Source organism: Pezoporus flaviventris, unplaced genomic scaffold (assembly GCF_033815535.1).
Source record: "Pezoporus flaviventris isolate CSIRO_AGI_PZ_B2104156 unplaced genomic scaffold, CSIRO_AGI_Pfla_v1 ptg000083l, whole genome shotgun sequence".
NCBI classification, from domain to species: Eukaryota; Metazoa; Chordata; class Aves; order Psittaciformes; family Psittacidae; genus Pezoporus; species Pezoporus flaviventris.
The window spans coordinates 141,818-167,033 of NW_026892631.1; the positions used below are offsets into that span (position 1 = coordinate 141,818).

At 40.4% G+C, this 25,216-nt stretch overlaps 1 protein-coding gene across 4 annotated transcripts in view; it reads right to left on the reverse strand.

Moving 5' to 3' along the window:
• The window catches only part of USH2A (usherin), a 372,149-nt gene that overhangs the window by 73,711 nt on the left and 273,222 nt on the right, over positions 1-25,216 (reverse strand). For all 4 annotated transcript variants that reach the window (XR_009747198.1, XM_061475268.1, XM_061475270.1 and 1 more), the window contains exons 49-53: positions 15,420-15,588; positions 8,819-9,040; positions 3,478-3,701; positions 925-1,135; positions 331-528 (exon numbers count right to left, since the gene is read on the reverse strand). Coding sequence is in view for 3 of the 4 variants with exons in the window: in XM_061475268.1 (XP_061331252.1) it covers positions 331-528; positions 925-1,135; positions 3,478-3,701; positions 8,819-9,040; positions 15,420-15,588 (1,024 nt within the window). In the remaining variant the exon portion in view is untranslated. The remainder of the gene's footprint in view (positions 1-330; positions 529-924; positions 1,136-3,477; positions 3,702-8,818; positions 9,041-15,419; positions 15,589-25,216) is intronic.

Here is a 25,216-nt window from a genome sequence, read left to right on the forward strand (position 1 = left end):
ACCATTTTTTCCTGAAAGAAACATGTGTATCACCACCCCCAACTCCAAGCCCCCAAATATTTTGTAACATGATTGTAATTTTATGATCACATTTGCTGTTCTCAAAGGAGACTTCTGTACACTCCTTAGAAACATACTAAATCGCCTTCTGTGAAGGTAGACTCTACTCTTACTCGCAATGAAAATAAACTCAACCTAAAGGAAATTATTTTTGCACAATTTTAGGAACATGTACATGCCAGTGACAGTGATTAACTAAGAAACATTTTGTGATTTTGGAACTCTTGTCAGTCAAACAGAACCTACTCTGGTTTTAACATGTATCAATACCATTTGGTTGAAGTGGTTCCTCCCAGTTTAGCAGTATCATGTCTTCCCGGTTATCCACTTTGGCCCATTTTGGTGGACTTACACCCTGTGGCACATCTTGATTAGTGAGAGCTCTGCTGATTTCACTGAAACCTCTTCCATAGCTATTCCAAGCAGCCACCCTGTACTCATATGTGATAAAAGGTTCGAGGTTCAGGTCTGGGAAAAGAAAGTAACACATGGATCATCTCAGTCTTACCAAATACAAAATAATCTTCTTTTTTTTTTTTTAACCTGGGGCTATGGGACTACCTCTGTGTTTAAAGACAGATATGGAAGTTCCTCCTTTAGTCAGGGCCATTTTCTGATCTAGCAATGCTTCTATCAACTTTTGTGGAAGCAGGTTTAGACCTTAGGTATTCACCAAACTTACTACTCATATATTTTTCCCTGAAGATCCTGTCCTGATTCACAGATCAATTCTTAAAGAATGCTACTTCACCACAATTGCTTCACATTTAATTAGAATACCTGATAGCATTCAGGACATCTTTTTCTTCAGAGTGAATTAAACAGACTAGTAAATCACCAATCTGATACGCCACTTTTCATTACCTGTAAATGAATACTGCTTTGGGCTTCCTGTGTAGACAGTCTCCTCTTCAGCTGGACACACACCTTCCTTTATCTCCTTCTCTGTAGCACTCTGTGAATCTTTTATCCACACACAGATATTCTTGCTGGGATCAAAGTCACACTTGCCACAATGTGCTGTTGCCTCCATAGATAAAGGGCAAAGAATATTACCCTTGCATTCTTCTTTTACCTAATAAATGCACATTCAGTGTTAATGTGTATACTGCATCTTTCTTTCCTTAGAAATGCTTCCATTAGTATTTCTCTGCCTTTACACAAGATACAATTATTTCTAGTGTATGGGAAACTTTTTCAGCCTTTGGTCTGTCTGCCCTCTTTGCTCATTAGTGCTTTTATAATCCTGTCTAAAAGAAACATTTTTTTGTAGGGTCCTTGGATGAATACATCACAAATTTTAACCACTGGAATTCTCAGTGGCTGGGTTTGTTGAACACAGAAGAGTCTAGAATCAAGTGAGAACAGGATTTTATCCAAGATTTTGAACATTCTGCTCCTGCAAAGCCAATATCCTGTGGCAAATCAGTAGCTAATTCCCAGCCTCTCATGCAGCTTGCCAAGTACACAAGAGGGCTCTATGCAATTCCTTGGCAGCTTTCAAGGCAGAGGACTCTATCCATGGGCTATATAAATCATGTCTTCTACCACATTCCTCCTAAACAGCAGTTTTGCTGCAGTAAGAGGACCTCTGCAAATGTTGAAGCAGATATAAAATTTAACCCATAAAGAACAGTTCACAGAAACAGAAATACACACTGAACAGTCACTAGTTTCCGTTAAAATTAATGAAATAGTATTTTTGCCAAACCATAAGATAGAGAGCAATAATTCTCATAAAATATAGGTTGTTGCAGGAAGAAATGTACTGCAATATTTGCTACAAATATTTCTGTCCATGAGACCCCAAACTTTTGAAGGCAAACCAAACAGATTCTATGTAATGCTTTATTAATTTACCTTAGAAATTAGGTTTATAGCTGATTATGAACTTCAGCTAATTTAATTTCCCAAACTTGGCACTTTCACAAAAATTACATTGTAATAAATATCAATATAGGATGTATGATATAGATGGACTGGATTCACATATAAAGTAGCTTCAGATTATACCTCAGAATATCAGTCCTTCTAGTGCTGGTAAATTTACAAACATCGGAAAGCTAGCACTGCAATCTCTTTTCCACTGAGGTAAGTGAAATACAAAGTGTTGCCTTTGTTTATATGTTAGACCTAAGGCATGGCTCTTGCATGTTATCTACCAGAATTCATTAACCTATTCTTGCCTTCCATGAACTACTAATACAGTGCATGTGCGAACTGTAGCTGACTCATCACAACACTTGGATCTTCTCTAGAAAATTATTCAGTCTGAAAATGAAATGACATGAAAACATTGACATGAAAAGGAGAGGATGGAAGAAATATTTCTGTATTAACTTAGCAGATGAATGAAAATGATACAGAAACACCTGTATGTGGCAGGATGAGGTCTGGCTTTCTTTTTACTTTTACAGGACCTACCTGATTTCCATATTGCACAATTCAAAATATCCAACTCTCTCTCTCTCTTTCTTTCTCTATCACCCACTTTTTCCCTGTCTCTACATGAAATAATAATAGAAGAATAATAAAAGAAGAATAAATATCTACAAACCCAGGGTTTCCATCCTTTGAAATGTTCATTTTCTTAAACAAAAATTGTAATAACAGTTAAAAATATTTTTACAGCGTAGGTATAACAGCAGGGTGCTGACTCTTGAAGATTTCTATTGTATTTGCAAGGTTTTACAGCTTTGAAAGTTTGGCCAGATTGTCTCATGCCAAAATCTATAATCACTGGCCACTCTCAGAAGATGTGGAATTAACCTTTATAGTGCTTGTTTTACTCAGATGTGAAAAAAAGAGTGAAAATAAACTATAAAATTCATTAGGCACAAAAGGTATCAAAAACATAGTACCCTCATTGCTGCTAAAAGTTATATAGGGACCTGTCCCACTACTGCTGAAATTTATGCCAAAATTGTAGTGGTTTTCTATAGGATCAGGATTAAGTCCATCAAGAAAATATAAATTGTTTTATTTTTATTTATATAATACTATTTTATTTATAGTAATACTGCCTGCCAAAGTTGAACTATAATAGCATTTTTATACTTCAGAACTGGCCACTTCAATTTTAATTTCCACTTAAGGAACATCATCAGGAGCAGTGGTCACAGAACAGAAACTGGCTATACATGTCAATCTTGTTAGCATGCCAGCTTTTAGCTGCTGTACTAATCTGAAGTGCTGGGCAACACTTCACAGAGGCAGCTAATCATTATTAATTCCTTTAGAATTCATTGCAATAACATCAATCACGGTGAACTCATTCGGTATTAATATGGATGTAATGTGAAAATGAATAATGCACACAAGATTTTTTATATTCCTATTTTAGAAAAATAGTTATGAACAGTGTATTTCTCTTTCCATTGTGAAATCAGAGGTACCGAGAGATTTTCTATCAATTACCTTCATCACCATTCCAGCTGAAATCTTGTCAGAGCAAACATATTTCAAAGGATTATATCCAACTCCATTACAGCATTCTTCGCTCTTTGGAATAAGTTCAGTTTCACAGCATTTTACTGGCACTTGCTCATTCTTTCTAACATGCGCTAGGGACTCACCACTGGAACCTGAGCAGCATATGGTATCTGATTTATTCACGTATTCCTGCCCACAGCAGAACATCCCTGAAATGAATAAACAAAAAAATATATCTGAATATGAAATGTAAGTAAATAAATAAATAGATAAGAAAGGAGAAAGCTCAGGATGAAATACAGGTTGGCATAAAACCATCAGCAGCTGGAATTACGCAGATTTAGCTAAAGCGAGATTAAATTCGAACGTGAGGTGACTGAAGCAAGTGTCCTGACTTCCAGACCTACTGAAAACAATCAAGAATTAGAAGAATAAACAGGGATCCCCTACCATCAACGTACACCATTAGTGAACTTCTGGAAGAACCTGTGCTATGAAATACCATAGCAAGGTGCTGTGCACAACACGGCGAAGACAGACTGTTGGTGAAAATTTCCTTTAGAAATGTGGAAAATGGGAAAGCTTCTCCATGTACTTTCTAGTCAGGTCTCATTCATCCCCCCTCACCTGGGCAGTCTTCCAGTAGTGCATCTGAGCATTCCAGAATGTTTCATGTCTTACTTTATATTTTAAAGTGGGGGTTCATACCAGGTACATAGAACCGAATGGGTGACTTGCCAAATATCACAGCAAATACAGAGAACTGTTCTGTGAGAAGTTAATATCTAAATATAATTTGCATTTTTAATAATTTTATCATAAAATTAAAAGCTGATCATTTATATATATAAAAAATAGATGTATTCACATGAATCACTCTGCACCTGTGAAATACTGGTGTTGAACCCCACACCATTTAAAGAATGGGGTACATTTTAATTGTGAACCAAATGCTACAAACACCTCTATAACTGGCAACAAAATCAGCGTTGTTTCTAATTCAGCTAGAAAGATATCACACGAAGAACCAGGGCTGTAATATAATGTTACATCTATAATGTAGTTTGTCTTTGACATAGTTTTTCTGTAGTATGTAGGCCTTTAAAACACATGCAAAAGGGGCCACTTGTCTCATTGCCATTTATTGCAGCAAATCTCTCTTAGGAAGTCATACATACTGAAAGCTACTCTTAAGAGTTCGATCCTGCTAAAGCATTCACAGCATTTCATTGTAATGACCGAAAATGGTGATATTACTTACATACCTTCCCTTTTTTCAGGGCTGGTTCTATTCACAGCAATCAAACCATAATCACCAGCTCTCCAAGAGGTAAATACTTCCTCCTCATCATACCCTTATTCCAAATTGTCCTAGGATTCTACCAATTTTAAGTAGCGAATTAATGCAGCAAATGACTCAATTCAATACTAATAAGCAACTCCACCCCAAGAGACTTTTGACAGGCAAACTAAAATGTTGATAACGAACTGTTTTCCTACTGAAACAAAGCTGTATTCTTTCCCAGAAAACCTCATCTTTGTTTAACTGAATTAATTTTTTCAGCCAAGATTTCACTCACATAACAAGAAGTGACTCCCTTTCTAGTTTCTTTGGTAAACCATTACTTCTTTAATTATTATCAACCTTGTTCCAGTGTGATAAATTGCTAATTACTTAATACCCTAATCAGCGTTCATTCCTTGCACAGATAAACTGTGACAGCGCCATTAATTTAAATAGTAATTTCACTTAATGGCCAGAACAGCACACCAGATTTTTATGCAGCATTTTCTGAAGACTGCATCCATCACTGCAATATTCTGACATAAAGATGTCTGACGTGCACTAACTCACTTAGGGAGAGCAGATGTTGCAGAGCAGAGTTTGGTAGTAATTCCCATAGTGCATCACTTCAGCATGAATGAGCTGCAAAGGCAGAGGTAGACAATCTTCTGAAACTGCATTGCATAGCCTCTGACCTTTGCTTAATTTATCACATGTAGCACTTGACTCCTGAACCTTGACACCTCAAATGTACAATTTTAAATATGCTCAAAAAACAAAAAAAACACAACCCCAAAATAAGACCATGTAATATTGGATTGATTTGCCTTCTAAAAATCACTTTATTCAATTTGCTTAAGGATCCAGAAATTCCTACAAACCCTTGCTGAATTCAGCAAAATACCAAAATACAAATGGTTTGTTTATAAATCAGCTGGAATGTGTCTGTCGTGTTCTATATGTTTATGTTTCATAGGCACATAATGCATTACAGCAAAAAGAAAATCCATGGGCTGGAAAAGACACTTCCTGCTAACAGTGATTTCTGTCAACAATTATTTCATGCTCATCCCCAGCAACTGAAAAAATTTACAAACAGAGCTGAGTGATGAATTACTAATTTAGTAAATCTGCAAAACCAATGCTTTCAAAAAGGAAAAAATGAGTATTAAAAGGCTTAGCCTTTGGAGCCAGACTAGAGGATCAGCAAAATATAGAGCCAGTGTACACTGCAAACTACTCCAAAAATCCTTGGCTTACACATGGGTATTGCAACTATTACAGATCAGGAACCACAACAGTATAAAGCATAAGTCTGGGATGTCAGTATTGTGGCATTTTACTAGCTTTATTTTATTTTTTCTTTAGAGAAAATCCAAGAGTGGTTTTAGCTGACATTATCTTTTATAGACAGAAATGGACAACTCTGACAATCACAGCGCAGCCATGGGGCTCGGAATGTGCTTATACAATGGTATCACTGCCAGCCTTTGCCAGTAGATGTCTCTATGGTCACCCCACTAAAATAGGCCAACAAGGGGTGAAAAAGAACCTAAGAAACTGGCAATTAAAAGAGTAATGTGAGATGAACAAGACATCTCTTTTTGCAGCACAGACTCTGAAAAGAGGTATATAATGGCACAAGAAAAAGTTCTATGATTCAAGCCCTTAAAAAAACATTGGGCAGACGCATGTTGCTTTCAAACTGGTTGTGCAACAAAATAAGGGTGAGCACAAGGTTTGCACGTTTAGTGATTCATGTTTTTCCTGTATGACTTTTTTCAAGGAATTAAAACTTCCCCCAAAAAGCTTTAAATGGTCATTATATTTTCAACATGGCATTCACTGCCAACTACCAAAATGAGTTTCAGAAGCTCTTTAGCTTTTGCATAAAGCCACCCTGCTACCTCTTCCCTTTCTAGGCATTGAGATCAGATTTCCAGCTACCATATTCTTGCAAAATTCTACTTATATATTTGCTAATGATAAGTAAATTATGTTTTAATGTGAGAGTATTTTTTTCCATTATAATCATTATAATAATAGGGATAGGGAGCCGGTAGATTTTTGTGCCTGGCTTGTGTATTTTCATGATGCATTTAGCAAGGCTGAATTACTCTAAGAAATTAAGAAAAACATATTGAGCATGATGTATACCAAATAATAAGGAACCATAATCTATTCTATGCTTAATGCAAAAGAATACCATCTCATTTCAACTATGGCACTAATTCACCTTTCAAACCTGTATTTGTGTTCAGCTGTACGCTGGCTAAAAGCATAAAGTCCTCACAGAAAACCTGTAAGTGATAAAAAAGCAGTTTTCTTCTATAATAGCCAAAAAAATGTCATCTTGACCCATTCTCATGAAGAATGGTGTAAATGATAGAGAGCTATAGGTTAAACACATTTTAAAAAGAGGAATAGAAAGGTTTTCTAAATATATTTATTTAAGAAAAAATGTTAAATATATATATACTGAAATGAAGAACATAACTTTCATCCCAAGATACCTGTATTAGACTCCTACACAACTCATCTGCCCAGAGAGAGTAGTAAAAACATAAACGCTACCCCAGCAGTTCTGTTCCAACAGCATCTGTTAATTCACTCCATTTATAAAATACATATTGACAAAGACAACTGAACTGGGACCAGGGAGATTTGATTTGGTATGAGAAAGTCAATTCAATGTGATTTTGTTAAAGGGCTCCTGCAGGCAAATAAAAGAGTTTAAGTAATAAAGTACATAAAGAGATGTTTTATGAGCCAGCCCCTTCTCGTGGCAGCCACACAATGCGTGGCTATGCAAGAGGGCCTTGTTCAGAGCTGAGGTTGTGAGCCTGTGAGATCAGGCACAATTAGGGATCACAGAAAGGGTGAGTTAAAGGGTGAGTTAAAATTATGCAAGCAGTGCTGTTCAATCCATGAGTCACCACTGGAAGGGAAGGATAGTAGACAGACCCCAGAATGTGTTGCAGTGTATCTTCTCATCAGCCTTTCCTGGCACTCTATTCAGAACTAAAACACTTCTAATACCACAGCAGCTGAAGGATCCAGTAAATGTAAAAAAAGAAAACTGAAGATAAAGCTCATTTTTGGGGAAATGAGGAGTTCAGCCTTCAGATCTGGATTCTTAGCTATATATAAAGATTTTTAGTTGTATAACTAGAGGTTCAAACTGGCATATGGCTAAAGCACTGCATCACTCTTCTTTGTACACCAAGCAGAACTGGGTACTAAACCTGCATTATTTCTGTGTTTTGAAATAAGGCTCCCCTTTGAGACTGCAATTGTTTCTGAAGCCTTTTTGTCAGGCTGAGAAAGCCTAAGGCTGATGATATATAATTTGTCTAATAACTGTGGAAAGAAAAGATACATGAAAAGACCTGAATAGGGTTTGTAATAATACCTCCAATCTCTGTCACCAGCTAGTCACAGAGTGCTTTATGAGGAAGTAGGGTTCAGATTGTACCTCTGAATGATGGATTAATTTCCAGTGGTATGCAGGAGATTAATGGGATACACCATTATGAGCACGTATCTAGTGCTAGGGATTAAGTTTTGTTAATTTTCAACTGCAATAGTTTACCCCTATGTAGATGCACAAGTGAAGGGACATAGACCACCAAGCAGACAGCATAGCAATCTTCAGTTTCTAGGTGACTGACCCCACATCTCCAGAGTGAATGGAAAATTCCTGAACTAGAATGCATGGCAGCACACAAGGCGGCTAAGTCAAACCTCTGCTCTACTCACTGAGAGGAGACTGTTCCTATTTTCTGACTGGTATAATGAAAGATCATGTATTCCTTTCAAATTTTTCTGGTGTCTCCATCCCTGCAGCCTTTGGATGAAGGTGAAGAAGGGTTATTGAAAGCTCACCATTTTGCAGTCTATCAGAACAGGTGAGTAAAATCCAACATCATTTCAACAAATTGGCACACACACCTTAAATCTGAGTGTGTTACTGCTGAATGGTTGATGACAGAAGAGATTTAGAAAGATGAAGACTGACTTTCTTGAAAACTTATCACATACCTGTGACAGGTCTGTGTGCAGTACCTTTTTCTTCATCACCACAACAGACCAAATCTGTGCTTATGACTTCTCCACCACAGCACTGCTGATTGAAACTGTCATGGAGGGTTCCACCACAGCAGATTTGATTGCCTGATATGGAGTAAGGCATTCCCTGGCAACAAGAGTCACCAACTCCAACTGAAACTCTGTTTTGCTCTTCATTAGGGCAACATACTTCGCCTGTCAATTTAAGAATACAATTAAAGACTTTATGCATTTATTGCTCTTCAAATCCCTGAGAGGCTTTCCTCTGATAGCAACAAGTTTGATTTCACACACTGGTAGCTTCATGTACAAAATATTCCACTTGAGGGAATCACTCATTACATCAGAATGCTGTGAAAGTATTATAATAATGTGTAATAATAACTAAAGAACACACATTCATGAATTAAGGGCCAAGACTGTATGATACCCAAATGCAAGCATGACAAAGACAAACTGAGAGAGCAACAAAAATACTTTCTGTACATATGATAATTGTACAACTGAAAACCTTTAATTGGAGGCAGCTACATAATAAAGAGAGTTTGTTCTTGCTATGGTTAGTAGAACAGTCAGCCTACTTCTCAGCAAAAAATTTCCTTGCCTCCTCCAAAATCATAGAATAATTAGGGTTAGAAAGGACCTTAAGATCATCCAGTTCCAACCCCCCTGCCATGGGCAGGGACACCTCACACTAAACCATATCACCAAGGCTCTGTCCAACCTGGCCTTGAACACCGCCAGGGATGGAGCATTCACAACCTCCCTGGGCAACCCATTCCAGTGCATCACCACCCTTTCAGTAAAGAACTCCCTCCTTATATCCAATCTAAACTTCCCTTGTTTAAGTTTGATCCTGTTACTCCTTGTCCTGTCACTACAGTCCCTAATGAAGAGTCCCTCCCCAGCATCCCTATAGGCCCCCTTCAGATACTGGAAGGCTGCTATGAGGTCTCCACGCAGCCTTCTCTTCTCCAGGCTGAACAGCACAAACTTTCTCAGCCTGTCTCATCCTCGTGGGCCTCCACTGGACTTGTTCCAACAGTTCCATGCCCTTTTCATGTTGAGGACACCAGAACTGCACACAGTACACCAGGTGAGGTCTCAGAAGAGCAGAGCAGAGGGGCAGGATCACCTCCTTGGACCTTGCTGACCACACTCTTTTTGATGCAGCCCAGGATACGGTTGGCTTTCTGGGCTGAGAGCACACACTGAAGCTGGCTCATGTTCTTTTTCTCATTGACCAACACCCCCAAGTCCTTCTCTGCAGGGCTGCTCTGAATCTCTTCTCTGCCCAACCTACAGCTGTGCCTGGGATTGCTCCGACCCAGCTGTAGGACCTTGCACTTGGCATGGTTAAACTTCATAAGGCTGGCATCAGCCCACCTCACAAGTGTGTCAAGGTCCCTCTGGATGGCATTCCTTCCTCCCACCATATCAACCCAACCACAGTTTGGTGTCAAACTTGCTGAGGGTGCACTCCATCCCACTGTCCATGACATAGACAAATATGTTAAACAAGACTGGTGCCAACACCAATCCCTGAGGGACACCACTCATTACTGGTCTCCAGCCGGACATTGAGCCATTGACCACAACTCTTTGCATGCTGCCATCCAGCCAGTTCTTTATCCACCAAGTGGTCCATCCATCAAATTGATGTCCCTCCAATTTAGAGACAAGGATGTTGTGTGGGACAGTGTTGAACGCTTTGCACAAGTCCAGGTAGGTGACATAAACCTCTCTGCCCCTGTCCATCAGCTCCGTAGCCCCATCATAGAAGGCCACCAAATTGGTCAGGCAGGATTTCCCCTTAGTGAAGCCATGCTGGCTGTCACCAAGCACCTTGCTGATTTTCATGTCTCTTAGCATGCCATCCAGGAGAATCTGCTCCAAAATTTGCCAGGCACAGAGGTGAGACTGACTGGTCTGTAGTTCCCTGGGTCATCCCTTTTCCCCTTCTTGAAAATGGGGGTTATATTTCCCTTTTTCCAGTCATCGGGAACTTCACCTGACTGCCATGATTTCTCAAATATGATGGCCAGTGGCTTAGTCACTTCATTCGCCAGCTCCTTCAGGACCCGCGGATGGATTTCATCAGGACCCATGGACTTGTGCACTTTCAGGTTCTTAAGATGGTCTTGAACCAGATCCTCTCTTACAATGGGCCTAAGGTCTTCATTCTCACATCCCTGCATCTGCCTTCCAAGACTTGGGTGGTGTGGTCAGAGCCTTTGCCAGTGAAGACTGTGGCAAAGAAGTCATTCAGAACCTCAGCCTTCTCCAAATCCTGTGTAGCCAGTTTTCCTCATAGCTTCCGGGAGGGCTCATGTTGTCCCTAGTCTGTCCTTTATTCTCTACATACCTATAGAATCCTTTCCTGTTATCTTTCAGATCCCTAGTCAAGTTTAATTCTAACTGGGCCTTAGTTTTCCTAACCTGGTCCCTAGCTTCCCGGACAACATCCCTGTATTCTTCCCAGGCCGCCTGTCCTTATTTCCACTTATAAGCCTCTTTTTTCCCTCTAAGTTTCCTCAGCAGCTCCTTATCCATCCAAGGTGGTCTCCTGGCCCTCCTGCTGCACTTCCTTCTAGTTGGGATGCAACACTCCTGAGCTTGTAGCAGGTGATCTTTTAGTATGAACCAAGAGTCTTGGGTCCCCTTGCCCTCTAGGGCTATTACCCATGGAACCTTACTAAGCAGGCTCCTGAAGAGGCCAAAGTCTGCTGTTTCGAAGTCCAGGGCAGTGAGCTTGCTGCACGCTCTTCTCACTGTCCTGAGGATCTCGAACTCGACCATCTCATGATTGCTCCAAACAAGGCTGCCCTGGAACATCACATTTCCGACCAGCCCTTCCCTGTTGTGAGCACAAGGTCAAGCATGGCACCTCTCCCAAAGAACTTAAGGATTAAACTCACTTTGAAAATTAGAAACCACCATCACAATCAGTGGGCTTGGCTGCTACTGAAGCAGTATGAGGAAATCTTATGAGGAAATAACACGGTGGATGGATGATGGCAGAGCGGTGGATGTGGTCTACCTTGACTTCAGCAAAGCATTTGACACAGTCTCCCACAGCATCCTCACAGCTAAATTGAGGAAGTGTGGTCTGGATGATCAGGTAGTGAGGTGGACTGCGAACTGGCTGAAGGAGAGAAGCCAGAGAGTTGTAGTCTATGGGGCTGAGTCTAGTTGGAGGCCTGTAACTAGTGGAGTGCCTCAAGGGTCAGTACTGGGACCGGTATTATTTAATATATTCATCAATGATTTAGATGAGGGAATTGAGTGTACTATCAGCAAGTTTGCTGATGACACTAAGCTGGGAGGAGTGGCTGACACGCCAGAAGGCTGTGCTGCCATCCAGAGAGACCTGGACAGGCTGGAGAGTTGGGCAGGGAGTAACTTGATGAAATATAACAAGGGAAAGTGTAGAGTCCTGCATCTGGGCAGGAACAACCCCAGGTTCCAGTATAGGTCGGGAAGCGACCTGTTAGAGAGCAGTGTAGGGGAGAGGGACCTGGGGGTCCCAGTGGACGACAGGATGACCATGAGCCAACACTGTGCCCTTGTGGCCAAGAAGGCCAATGGCATCCTGGGGTGTATTAGAAGGGGGGTGGTTAGTAGGTCGAGAGAGGTCCTCCTTCCCCTCTACTCTGCCCTGGTGAGACTGCATCTGGAATATTGTGTCCAGTTCTGGGCCCCTCAGTTCAAGAAGGACAGGGAGCTGCTGGAGAGAGTCCAGCGCAGGGCAACTAAGATGATTAAGGGAGTGGAGCATCTCCCTTATGAGGAAAGACTGAGGGAGCTGGGTCTCTATAGTTTGGAGGAGACTGAGGGGTGACCTTATTAGTGTTTATAAATATATAAAGGGGGAGTGTCACGAGGATGGAGCCAGGCTCTACTCAGTGGCAAACAATGACAGGACAAGGGGTAATGGGTACAAACTGGAACACAAGAGGTTCCACTTAAACTTGAGAAGAAACTTCTCAGTGAGGGTGACGGAACACTGGAACAGGCTGCCCAGGGAGGTTGTGGAGTCTCCTTCCCTGGAGACATTCAAAACCCGCCTGGACACATTCCTGTGTAACATTATCTAGGTGTTCCTGCCCTGGCAGGGGGATTGGACTAGATGATCTTTCCAGGTCCCTTCCAATCTCTAGCATACTGTGATACTGTGTGATACTGTGAAAAGGCTTTAGGATATGCCAATAATGCGAACACTATAGGTGGGGTGGGCTAGGCTGGATAGAGATAAACTGTGAGGTATGAAGGGAGTAGATTTTGCTATAAAACAAAAACAAAAGCTATGGTAAATGGCAATAATTTTCATTTACTAGTGTCTGCACTTGAGCTGGTCCAGTGTTCTTAAAGCTACAATTTCCTATTACCTTTCTGTGTTGCAATGCTTTCTGTGGCTCAAAAGTCAGTTGGAAGGAGTAAGGCTTTTTTTCTGCTGTTGAAGATGGGTAACAGAGGTGATTAAAGTATTTTCATTCCTGATTGTTAATAAATGTGTTTGATGTTTAAAACTAATTTTTCTCATCAAAAGTAATATCTGAAGTCTTTTTTGATCTGAAAGGCTGGGGATTACAGACAGAGAGCCATCCCTAAACCCAATGCAGCTTTTGTTGAGAATAAACATGTGGTACAAGTGTAACAGCTGAGGGAGGACGCTGCCTTACTTCCCCCCTATGTTCCTTGCCAAAGAGGTGCCTGGGTGGTAGTAGCATTATTTGTTCTGCTGTGCTTTAAGAAGCTCTCCTCCCATTTTAATTCTGGAATGGATATTTGCACTTCTTTGTGCGCTACTGTTTCAGAAACTGAGATTTCTGCCTTCCTAATTTGTAATCTTCATGCCTTCAGCCCAGTGTGCTTCAGTACATCTACAGCTATCAAGCTGGTCAAACAACATCTGGGAAATATGTATGCTTAGAGAGTTTCCTGTATAAATAACTTTATCAAATAAAGTCCATAATAAACAAAAAGAGATGAGACCAATTTTTTAGAGTATAATATATATAATCTATTTAGATACTTCAGCATATTTTCCTGCATTCTTCAGAATCTAATTTAGTTTCTAAACAGAGAAAGTATTAAAACACAGAATGTAGCTCACATCTACTGGAAGTTAAACCTTTTTTTTTAAAGAACTATTAGATATAAGACACAAAGGATCAGTAACCTTCTCATTAACCTCTCAAAATGGGATCCATTCCAAGCTAGGCTTGAAAACGTTCTCTCTCTGAAAGCTACCATGCAGTCTTACCAGTTAATTGTTATCCTTATCAAAAAGTGACCTACATTAACATTTAGCTTGCAGTTATTAGCATATTTATAAAAATAAAAAAGAAAAAAGTGACCAACATTGTTCATGTTCCTGCCCTTTAGAGTATGGAAAAAGAGAATGTGGCAAGAAAAAGAAAGAGTTTAAAATCATGTTCAAACATTCCGTGTTATTCATGCCTGTGGGCTGCTGACTGAACAAGAAGTATTTTCAGACATAAGACATTTTGTTTCCCTGTGCTTTTCTTTCTTGATGTAAACAACATTGAGCTAGTTAACACAGACCACTGGATGGGGACAGAGGTCACAGTATAATCTCTCCATTTCAGTACATTGAGATTAATGAGGCCAGCAGAATTCTCTTTTCTGGTTCTTCCATGTGATAGCATTTTTCTGGTGACATCATGGAAGGTATTCTAAAATTGTGATATATGAATTAGTTTTCCAAGGATCAGAACTTGGGATGTGCTGAATGTGTTGGCAAAAATTCAAATATTTCTGAGCTGAGGGAATGTGTGCCAGTGCATGAATAATGGAGGCGTTTTAGTTCCTGACCTCACAATTGCCTACAAAGAGATATATGCTCTGAACACTGCCCCCTGAAAGGGTTCTCCTCCCCCTTTTCCTCCCCTCTCGATGTCAAAAAGCCTTCAACAAACTGGAAAACTGAACACTAGACAATAGGACAGAAAGAGTTTTGGCAAACTTCCCAAACAGTTCTGAGCATAAATGTATGATCAGCCTTATGGAAAGGATAAATTTCCATCCAAGATAATATATGTGGGATGTATAATTTGATCTGTAACACTGCTAGAAACAAAGAGTAGACAATGCAGAAAGAAGTAGAAGTGATGTAATCCATAATATTCCAAACAACTGTTTCACAAAAGAAATGGCTAGGGAAAATCACATGGGGTCAAGTTAAGCCAAGCAGAGAACTAAACTGCAACACTAAATTCCATGATGGTGTTCCTGTTAAGCAGAACTGCCCTCCCCATTATGCATCACTTACTGCAATTAAGTATAGTTGGGATAAATTAGTTCTCTGAGAAATTACCAAATCACCAGGTTTCATCAGTTAAGTCTTTCTTGTATAAATAGAGCATACGATGTTTAGAAGACAAAGTCAGTGCAATTTTCTCTGCTTATCCCATTGAACACAAGTCTCAAAGACACCTAGGAATCTTGATAAATCTCATTTATTGCTATGTTTTCATTCCCCTTGGTTTAACAGACACATCAACTTTGCTGTTTTGTTTCTTTCAAGCACTGGAAAGGAGTTGTCTCTTACCTACTGATACCTTAGTGTAATAACCACCACAGCACAGATGTTTTGGTTGCACAGCATGTACCTGACCACCACAGCAAACCCCTGGTGAATTAAGAATAAATGGAATGTACTTGTCCTCACAGCATTGGAAGCCAGGTTTATTGTCGTGCAGAATCCCATTACAGCATACCTAGAAGTAGTAAAAAAAAAAAATAGCTGTAAGGCAATATCTCTTAAACAGAACAATGGTCTCTGGCAAAACAACGTATACAAAAATGTGTACAACATCCTAATATGGACACTAATATGACTGCAGTCAAATAAATGCAACTTGGCTAAAATTCTGTGCCCTCCAGCATTATCAGACTTCAATAAACTAGTGTGTATCTGACAGAATGCTGCTATTTTGTGGCCTTCAATCATACTGCACCTTAATAAAATAGTCCATTAATATGAATCATCTTCATTTGCCTTGCAGGCTGTTTGAGTCTCTCAATGTGGAGTAGATTGCAATATGCAGATATAATTTACCATCACCCTACCCTTTTCTTTTATTCCCAATTCTTATTTACTTATTTATTTATTGTAAAACATGTCACCTGAAACCCTTAAAACTCAAAATAGTATTCCCCAATATGAGGAGTTCTTGGTTTTTCTTTCACATAAAATTAACTGGATTTTTCTTCTGATAGCACATGATCACTTATTTATGACCACAGTTCCTCAGACAATGTGATCTCAAGAGATCAGTATTTACATAAGGGCTCTTTTTAAAAAAAATAAAAAATTACATGGAAATGAACTTTGAAAAGGCCTTTTAACTGTGGGCTTCTTTTGAGGTGCTGTCAAGAAAATGATACGCCTGAATAATCAAAAAATTATTTGTACACTTACTCCTGTGTCGATGGAATGGCATGCTGTGTACACAGCAAATCATAGAGAACAGCTGGGAAATCATTGTAAAAACTCTAAACTCAGAACCTACACTCAGGGCAAATTGTACTAGCCAGGAGGATGCCTCCTGCAGCTAGACAAAGAAGGCAGTTGTCAGGACAGCACAGATGTTAGAGAAGAGCTGCTCCTTTGTCCTCTTGTGACACAGTGCACTTCCACCACTGACTTGAACCACATTCCAAATCAGGTTATTCTAGCAGCAACAAAAGAAAGTGTTCCTCTTGAAGGACCTTTTGTTTCCCCAGGTATTTTAATTACCAGCCGACAAAAAACATTTAAAAATATCTATCACTACGCTCGAGACAGCTAACTTGTATTACATTTACAATGTTAACGCAAATACATGCCTATAGATAAAATATTCATACTTCTCTTAAATCAGAAACAGATTTTTTCTGACTTCAGAAAGATGATGCTTTGTTTTATTCACTTTTGAATGGCCTTTACGCAATCACCTTTGGAGATATCAGGTTAAGTTCTGAAGTTAGAATTTAGATACATTAAAAAAATATAGAACCCAAAGTTAACGTGAGATAGGACAGAAGGTGTTCTTGTTTTCTCATTATGTTTTCAGGTTTTATAACCTTATACGCTTTGAATCGCCACACAGCTTTCTGCTTTTCCAGCACACATTCTCATTCAGCATCTGTTTTAGACTATCAACGTAGCTGAATTTAGTCATTTTCTGTTCAGGAATTTTGAGTCTCTGCAGACCTTATTATATTATTTTGCTGTCCACCTTGTCACTGGTAATATAATCCAATCTATGAATTCAATTAACTTACTGTTCTTTCTTCCAGATCATTAGTTAAGATGTCAAATAAAACCCTGCTTTACATCTCTTCTCTGCTTCCTACCATTTGGATATCTTTTTATGACTGGCACGCACTTCAGGCTGAGTTTTTCTTCACTTACACTTGGCTCCAAAGCAACTTAGATGGTTACCTAGTTTCTCTGTATTTCCAAGTCATTTAAAGGCATTCTTAAAAATATCAAAATATGGTAGTTTGTGCCACTGTCCTCAGAGTAGATCACATTTAGCAACAATTCTTGGCATTTGTAAAAAAATGGCCTCTGTCCTGTCCTTTTTGCTGAATCCTGAGCTTGAGATGACACCAGAGCCAGTAAATGCTGTACCTGCCTGTATCTAAGGCCAAATCCATGTTCCTCACACATTCTTGGTCCCAATTTGTGTGCCCCTTGGGACTGTGTTTCCCTCTATGATCTGTCTAGCCCAATTTTTCTTCTTTTCATGGCTTGCATTTGTCATGCTTGTGCTGTTTCCTCCTTTTCAGTGATGCACATCACCCAAAATTCACATCTTTCCATCTTTCAGCTAAAGAAGCTCAAACATCTTTGGCATTATCCAGGCTGAAAGGCTTGAGCAACCACTTTACTTTCCATGCGGTGTTCCCAGGTTTAAGAAATGCTGCTTCTCTTATGAATCCTCAGTAGAAATAGCTGCTGGGTGTATTTCACGCAGACACTGGGAATGCCATTTTAGTACTAACTCTAAATCATTCTGTTTGGGTCATTATTGGTAAGATTGCATTATTACTGATGTCTCTCCTTTCCCTCCTGAATTCCCTCAAAAAATTGCCAGCTGAACACCCAGGCTTTTTACAATGGCAGCAGGTGCCACTTTTCTTTGTTAAAAATTATTTAAGTTCCTTGGTATTTCTCAAGACACTGTAGAAGACTTACAAAAAGGGCTCCAGTTAGCTCTAAAACACATTCAGACTCTCATCTGGCACTGCCAATTGATGTAGTTGGTGGTATTATTTACTATGTAGCTCCACACCATCCTCTGTAGACAGCTGTAAATTGTTAAATAACACTTTTTTAGCAGTCCTCTAAAGATGGTTAGTTTCTATTTGCATTGATATTCAGCCCAAGGATCCTGCATCATGAATCCATAAAATAAAATGCATTCAAGTAATGCTGAAATTATGTAACAGACAAAGAAGAAAAGCAGATGGATTGAAAGTTACAGTGGCAAAAGGTTATGACTATCTCATCCTCTCAGATCTAAAAGTGACAGTCCCAACTGGGTGGTGTTACTATATAGATGAAAGTAGAAGCCTTGTAGCAATCAGATACAGTGACATCATTTTAGGCAGGTTGGAGATCTCACATTTGTACAGAGGGTTGAAAGCTTGACATATGCTTGCTAACCAGAAGATCTTTACTGTCTATGGAGATGATACAAGATGTTCGTCCTTAGCTGTCATGGGAGCCCTGAAAAATATTGTTAGACTGAGTTACTCACAACTCAGCCCTGTAGTTCTCCTCCCATCCAAGCCCATAGAGGGAGTCTGGCCCAGGAGCACAGGGACTGGAAAGGGCTGGGCATAAAGGAAGGCTTATTCCCAGGTATTGGACCAGTCAGCCATGACACTAGCACAGAGTAACAAGATATCAAATCTGGCAGGCACGATTACACAATATTTTAACAATTTTAAAAAATACACCAAACTTACCTATACCATTCTCTTTTAATTAAAAGTGTGTCATCACCAATCCCTCTGCTTGCTGAAGACTTCACTAAAGGATATTACCTGGCCCTGTGGACACATGCCAGTTGAGCTAGGACTGATTTACTCAACTAAACAGATGTGCTAGGCAGCCATGTTTATCCTTCTTGTCAAACGCTTGCTGCCAGAGCCACTTTGTGGAATAGCAATTCACAAAACACTCTAAGGAATTCCTACTAGCTACAGGAGTTCATTAAAAATTTCTGCCTGTGGAGCAAACACCAGAGTAATGATTGATCCATCATGCTCTCATGTGAGAGGGTATATTTTAAATTAGCAAGGCTCATTCTTTTTTATTTAAATTATCTTTGAGTCTATGCAGACACCCTTTTTCCAAGTATACTTACTGACCCATTTCTCTTCTCAAACTGCTATTCTTCTTTGGTAATTGTAACACCCTTAGATCTTAAAATGCATAAGCAGAAATTATTGTTATTCTGTTACAAATCACTATATATTACCCTACTAAAATGAGTTTCATTTTCTACCTTTCAGGTGTGTTACAACACACACTGTACATGAAGTGTGAACTTTTTAAAGGTTTTTTAAGCCTGAAGGAACTTGGAAGAATTTGCAAAATATTGCTAGCATTAATAGTAAATTTTCAGAAATATTGACGGAATATCTTCCACGAATGTCAAGATATGTTAGTTTTCACTCCTGAAAATTGTGCTTTTGAGGGTAGCTATCAGTCCACTATTTTATTCCTTCTCTCCTTAAAGGGAAGAGTCCTGCTGGTGTTTTTAACAAATGGTACATGTTAATTACAATGAGTAAAGAGTTAAGCCTGTACTTCCTAGTAAGGTCAGAGTTATATTTGATTAGCTCATTAACTGCAGATTTATACAGTTTGTTGCTACTGAAAATAAAAAGAGCTGAAGCTGTATTAGCACTTTAGTCAGGACCCTTTTAACTGTGGATGTTCATACTCATGATCTGTTGTGCAGAGAAATTATTGGCCTTTATGGCACTGTTTTAATTACTTCTTTTACTGTACCTGTCTCATTATTTTCAGTGTTCACCTCAGGATGCCAGTAACAGCAGAAGGACATCTTAAGAGCTACATGGGTAACACAGGAATGCTTTCCCCATCGCTACTGATATAATGGTCCCTGGTAGGTGAAGCTAGGGCACATTCCCTTGTTAATTGATGTGCATCTCTGTAGCCCTCATGGTATGAGCTCTATAAGCTGATGTCTGTTTTGAGACATCAAATATGGGTAGAGCTATGGCTCACACCTTACTAAAAACACCTAGGAATAGACTGTCACTTTTGCCAGCTTGGAAACACCCAAGCAGAACAGGTCTGTTACTGTCAGGATATGGCACCTGACAAAATTAAACATGACAGTGTATTCTCAGCTTTCCTCCAAAACTGGACACAAAAAAACCCTTTCTAAATTCCTTCTGCACTCAAGAATTATAGCTTCATGTTACAGATTAGGATACAGTTCTATAGATACAGAACTCCATGTCTGATTACAAATACCAGGGTAAGAATACCAGGCATAGCACTGCTAGCTTCAGTTAAAATAACAGCAATTTCAAATGCTGAAGCAGAAAGCTAGATAAAACTAGGAAAAAAGGTAGGGATCTGATGCAAAGATTATTTAGGATAGCAGGAATCTTTTTTTTGGTCTACGTTAGGCTTAATATCAGACCCACATGATCCCATGAATGTGCATGCACACATATCCTTTGTAGTGAAAAGGTCATTTGTTGCTTTACAGATTCCCAAGACAGCTCTGATCAAGTTAGTTTATTTACCCAGCACAGTGTGATGCAGAGATAGTAACCTGGATCCCAAATGCAGCACACATACACCAGTGCAACGTTACACACAGGCTGTTCAGCACTTTCTGCTATAGCTGTGTTACCTTCAAGATCATTAAGTCCAACTGCTCCCCAGCACTGGCAAGTCCACACTAAAACATGGCACTAAGGGCCTTGTCTACATGTTGTGTGAACACTTCCAGGGACAGTGATTCCACAGCTTCCCTGGGAAGCCTGTTCTAATACCATAAATGCTGGCATAGGCTGGCAGTGAATTCTATAACTGTGTGACAGAGATCTGCCACATAAGGCCTTATGCTGTACCTGTCACAGATTCCAGTTTAAGAGAAACATGGATGTGTCAGGAGCTCTGTAGATATCTCTTACAGGCATTTTGGATGACTAGTGTGAACACATGTAGCGAACCATGTCATTTTATGTATGAGTGCCTCATTTTCCTGTGGACTGTCTGGTCATTTTTGATATAGCCACTACTTAGCAAATAGCATCCACTCCTAACCGCAGACTGTGAGAATACAGGGAGACCATTATAACAAAATAATGCAAAATTAATTAGAAAAAATCAGAAAGTCAGACAGATATAAAAATAAGTGGACACTCTCCAAGCTCAAGAGACCATAAATGCACAAAGGCTGAAAAAACAAAAACGGAGAAGAAAACTTCTAAAATTAATATAATACAAATTTAACTTATAAACATTCACAGATCTATTAGAAATCTACCATGCCAAAACCATAAAATAAGTAAATTTATGTTTTAGAACAAAGGAATGCCCATACTTGACTTGCAAGGTTTCAGAAATATGTATGTTCGGCATAGTATTGCTTTCAAGGGAACTCCAAAGCTAAAGCTGTGTTGGCTGGAAGATTTATATTTTAATCTGGACCCCTCAAATAACTTGCTCCCTTAATTACTGTCTTGTCTGACAGGGAATCTTGTGAATAAATATTGTTTACTTTAGTCACAGAACATGTGATGATGCGTTTGACAAATAAGGACACTATTCCATTACATTAAAGCTTACTTTCGAACTAAGAGTTTTCTACCACATTTTTCAACAAAAACCATTACAGATTCCTACTACACTATTGATCCTAGTCCTAAACAGGAACTCATATGAAGAATAACATGAAAATAGACATAATTTAAAAATATATCTGACAAATCACAATGAATTCCATTCAGAGCTGCTTCTCATTGTCATGTAACAGCCACCTACTTGTAGCTGAATCTAAATAGATTTTCTGTACTGGAGAATATGGTTATTAACCATTTAGCCAAGGAGGGGGTGGGACCAACACCAAGTCATGTTAATAACTGCTGTGGGCCATGCAGGCTTTGAGGATTGATTCCTCACACAGTGAGGAGCTTTATAGTTTTTACTGGTGTTTTGAAATACTGCATACACCTGGAAAATTTCCTACGGCCTCTAAGAGGTCCAATTCAATCATCTTCGGCCAAAGGAGCCACATGAACTACCATTATGCTCTCCACAGATACCTGAATACTTAAGCTGGCAAATAATCTCTTCTAGTAGTTTACAGTGTGTGACCCATGACACACAGCTGAGCAAAACTGATTGTTCCAAGGGGGATGCAAAACTACATATAGAGATTTGCCAGCTGAGTTAAGATCTAAATACATATATACCCACTATGCAATTTGTCACAATGGGATTGGATCAGTGGATTCGACAGATTGGCACCGAAGTCCCACTACTCAAACTCCCGTTACGCGTGGCTTGTGAGATTTACGTTGAATCAGATACAGCTTGATTCCTTGGGATCCACATCTGCATTACACACATGGAACAAAGCTTTGCAAAGGGAAAAAAATTCAGATGCAACCTTGTAAAGTCAGCTAGTGCACAGGCTGGTTGGGAACACAAAGTTTTCCTTCTAGAGCTAGAGCACAAGCAATCCAGGAGGTTCCTCGACTGCGTGGAAGACAACTTCCTTCTGCAAGTAATAGAGGAGCTGACAAGGAGAGGTGCCATGCTTGACCTCGTGCTCACCAACAGGGAAGAGCTCTTTGGAAATGTGATGCTCCAGGGAAGCCTTGGATGCAGCGATCACGAGATGGTGGAATTTGAGATCCTCAGGACAGTGAGAAGAGAGTGCAGCAAGCTCCAACTGCCCTGGACTTCAAAAGAGCAGACTTTGGTCTCTTCAGGAACGTGCTAAGTAAGGTTCCATGGGATATAGCCCTAGAGGGCAAGGGGGCCCAAGACTCTTGGTTCATACTCAAAAATCACTTGCTACAAGCTCAGGAGTGTTGCATCCCAACTAGAAGGAAGTGCAGCAGGAGAGCCAGGAGACCTCCTTGGATGGATAAGGAGCTGCTGAGGAAACTTAGAGGGAAAAAAGAGGCTTATAATAAGTGGAAGCAAGGACAGGCAGCCTGGGAAGAGTACAGGGATGTTGTCCGGGAAGCTAGGGACCAGGTTAGGAAAGCTAAGGCCCAGTTAGAATTAAACTTGGCTAGGGATGTTAAGGATAACAGGAAGGGATTCTACAGGTACATAGCAAAAAAAAACAGACTAGGGAGAATGTGAGCCCCCTCAGGAAGCTCTCGGGAGAGCTAGCTACACAGGATTTGGAGAAGGCTGAGGTTCTGAATGACTTCTTTGCCTCAGTCTTCACTGGCAAAGGCTTTGACCACACCACCCAAGTCTTGGAAGGCAGATGCAGGGATGTGAGAATGAAGACCTTAGGCCCACTGTAGGAGAGGCTCTGGTTCGAGACCATCTTAAAAATTTGAACGTGCACAAGTCCATGGGACCTTATGAAATCCATCTGCGGGTCCTCAAGGAGCTGGCAAATGAAGTTGCGAAGCCGCTGGCCATCATATTTGAGAAATCATGGCAGTCAGGTGAAGTTCCCAATGACTGGAAAAAGGGAAATATAACCCCCATTTTCAAGAAGGGGAAAATGGATGACCCAGGGAACTACAGACCAGTCAGTCTCACCTCTGTGCCTGGCAAATTTTGGAGCAGATTCTCCTGGAAGGCATGCTAAGAGACATGGAAATCAACAAGGTGCTTGGTGACAGCCAGCATGGCTTCACTAAGGGGAAATCCTGCCTGACCAATTTGGTGGCCTTTTATGATGGGGCTACGGAGCTGATGGACAGGGGCAGAGAGGTTTATGTCACCTACCTGGACTTGTGCAAAGCGTTCAACACTGTCCCACACAACATCCTTGTCTCTAAATTGGAGGGACATCAATTTGATGGATGGACCACTTGGTGGATAAAGAACTGGCTGGATGGCAGCATGCAAAGACTTGTGGTCAATGGCTCAATGTCCGGCTGGAGACCAGTAATGAGTGGTGTCCTTCAGGGATTGGTGTTGGCACCAGTCTTGTTTAACATCTTTGCTGCTGACATGGACAGTGGGATTGAGTGCGCCCTCAGCAAGTTTATCGATGACACCAAGCTGTGTCTTTCGGTTGATACACTGGAGGGAAGGAATGCCATCCAGAGGGACCTTGACACGCTTGTGAGGTGGGCTGATGCCAGCCTTATGAAGTTTAACCATGCCAAGTGCAAGGTCCTACAGCTGGGTCGGAGCAATCCCAGGCACAGCTACAGGTTGGGCAGAGAAGAGATTCAGAGCAGCCCTGTGGAAAAGGACTTGGGGGTGTTGGTCAATGAGGAAATGAACATGAGCTGGCAGTGTGTGCTCTCAGTCCAGAAAGCCAACCGTATCCTGAGCTGCATCAAAAGAAGCATCACCAGCAGGTTCAAGGAGGTGATCCTGCCCCTTTACTCTGCTCTGGTGAGACCTCACCTGGAGAATTCGGTGCAGTTCTGGTGTCCTCAACATAAAATGGATGTGGAACTGTTGGAACAAGTCCAGAGGAGGGCCACGAGGATGATCAAGGGACCGGAGCACCTCCCATATGAAGACAGGCTGAGAAAGTTGGGGCTGTTCAGCCTGGAGAAGAGAAGGTTGCATGGAGACCTCATAGCAGCCTTCCAGTATCTGAAGGGGGCCTATAGGGATGCTGGGACTCATTAGGGACTGTAGTGATAGGACATAGGGTAATGGGTTAAAACTTAAACAGGAGAAGTTTAGATTGGATATAAGGAGGAAATTCTTTCCTGTTAGGGTGGTGAGGAATGGGTTGCCCAGGGAGGTTGTGAATGCTCCATCCCTGGCAGTGTTCAAGACCAGGTTGGACGAGGCCTTGGGTGATATGGTTTAGTGTGAGGTGTCCCTGCCCATGGCAGGGGGGTTGGAACTAGATGATCTTAAGGTCCTTTCCAACCCTAACTATTCTATGATTCTATGATTCTATGATTCTATATTTGAAGGGGTTTTGAAACACGGGTTTTGGCTTAGCTTCTTGTGCAAGTGATTTAGTTCACATGTATTAAAACCAATTCTACCCTGCACCAGCATGTAATAAACGAAAACAATCTGGAAATTCATTTCAGATCTGCACTATTGGTCCAAACCAACATGCTAATGCAAAACATCTTCATAAATGCTAACCAATTCCTTTCTTCTGAAACACTCACGCACAGGCTTAA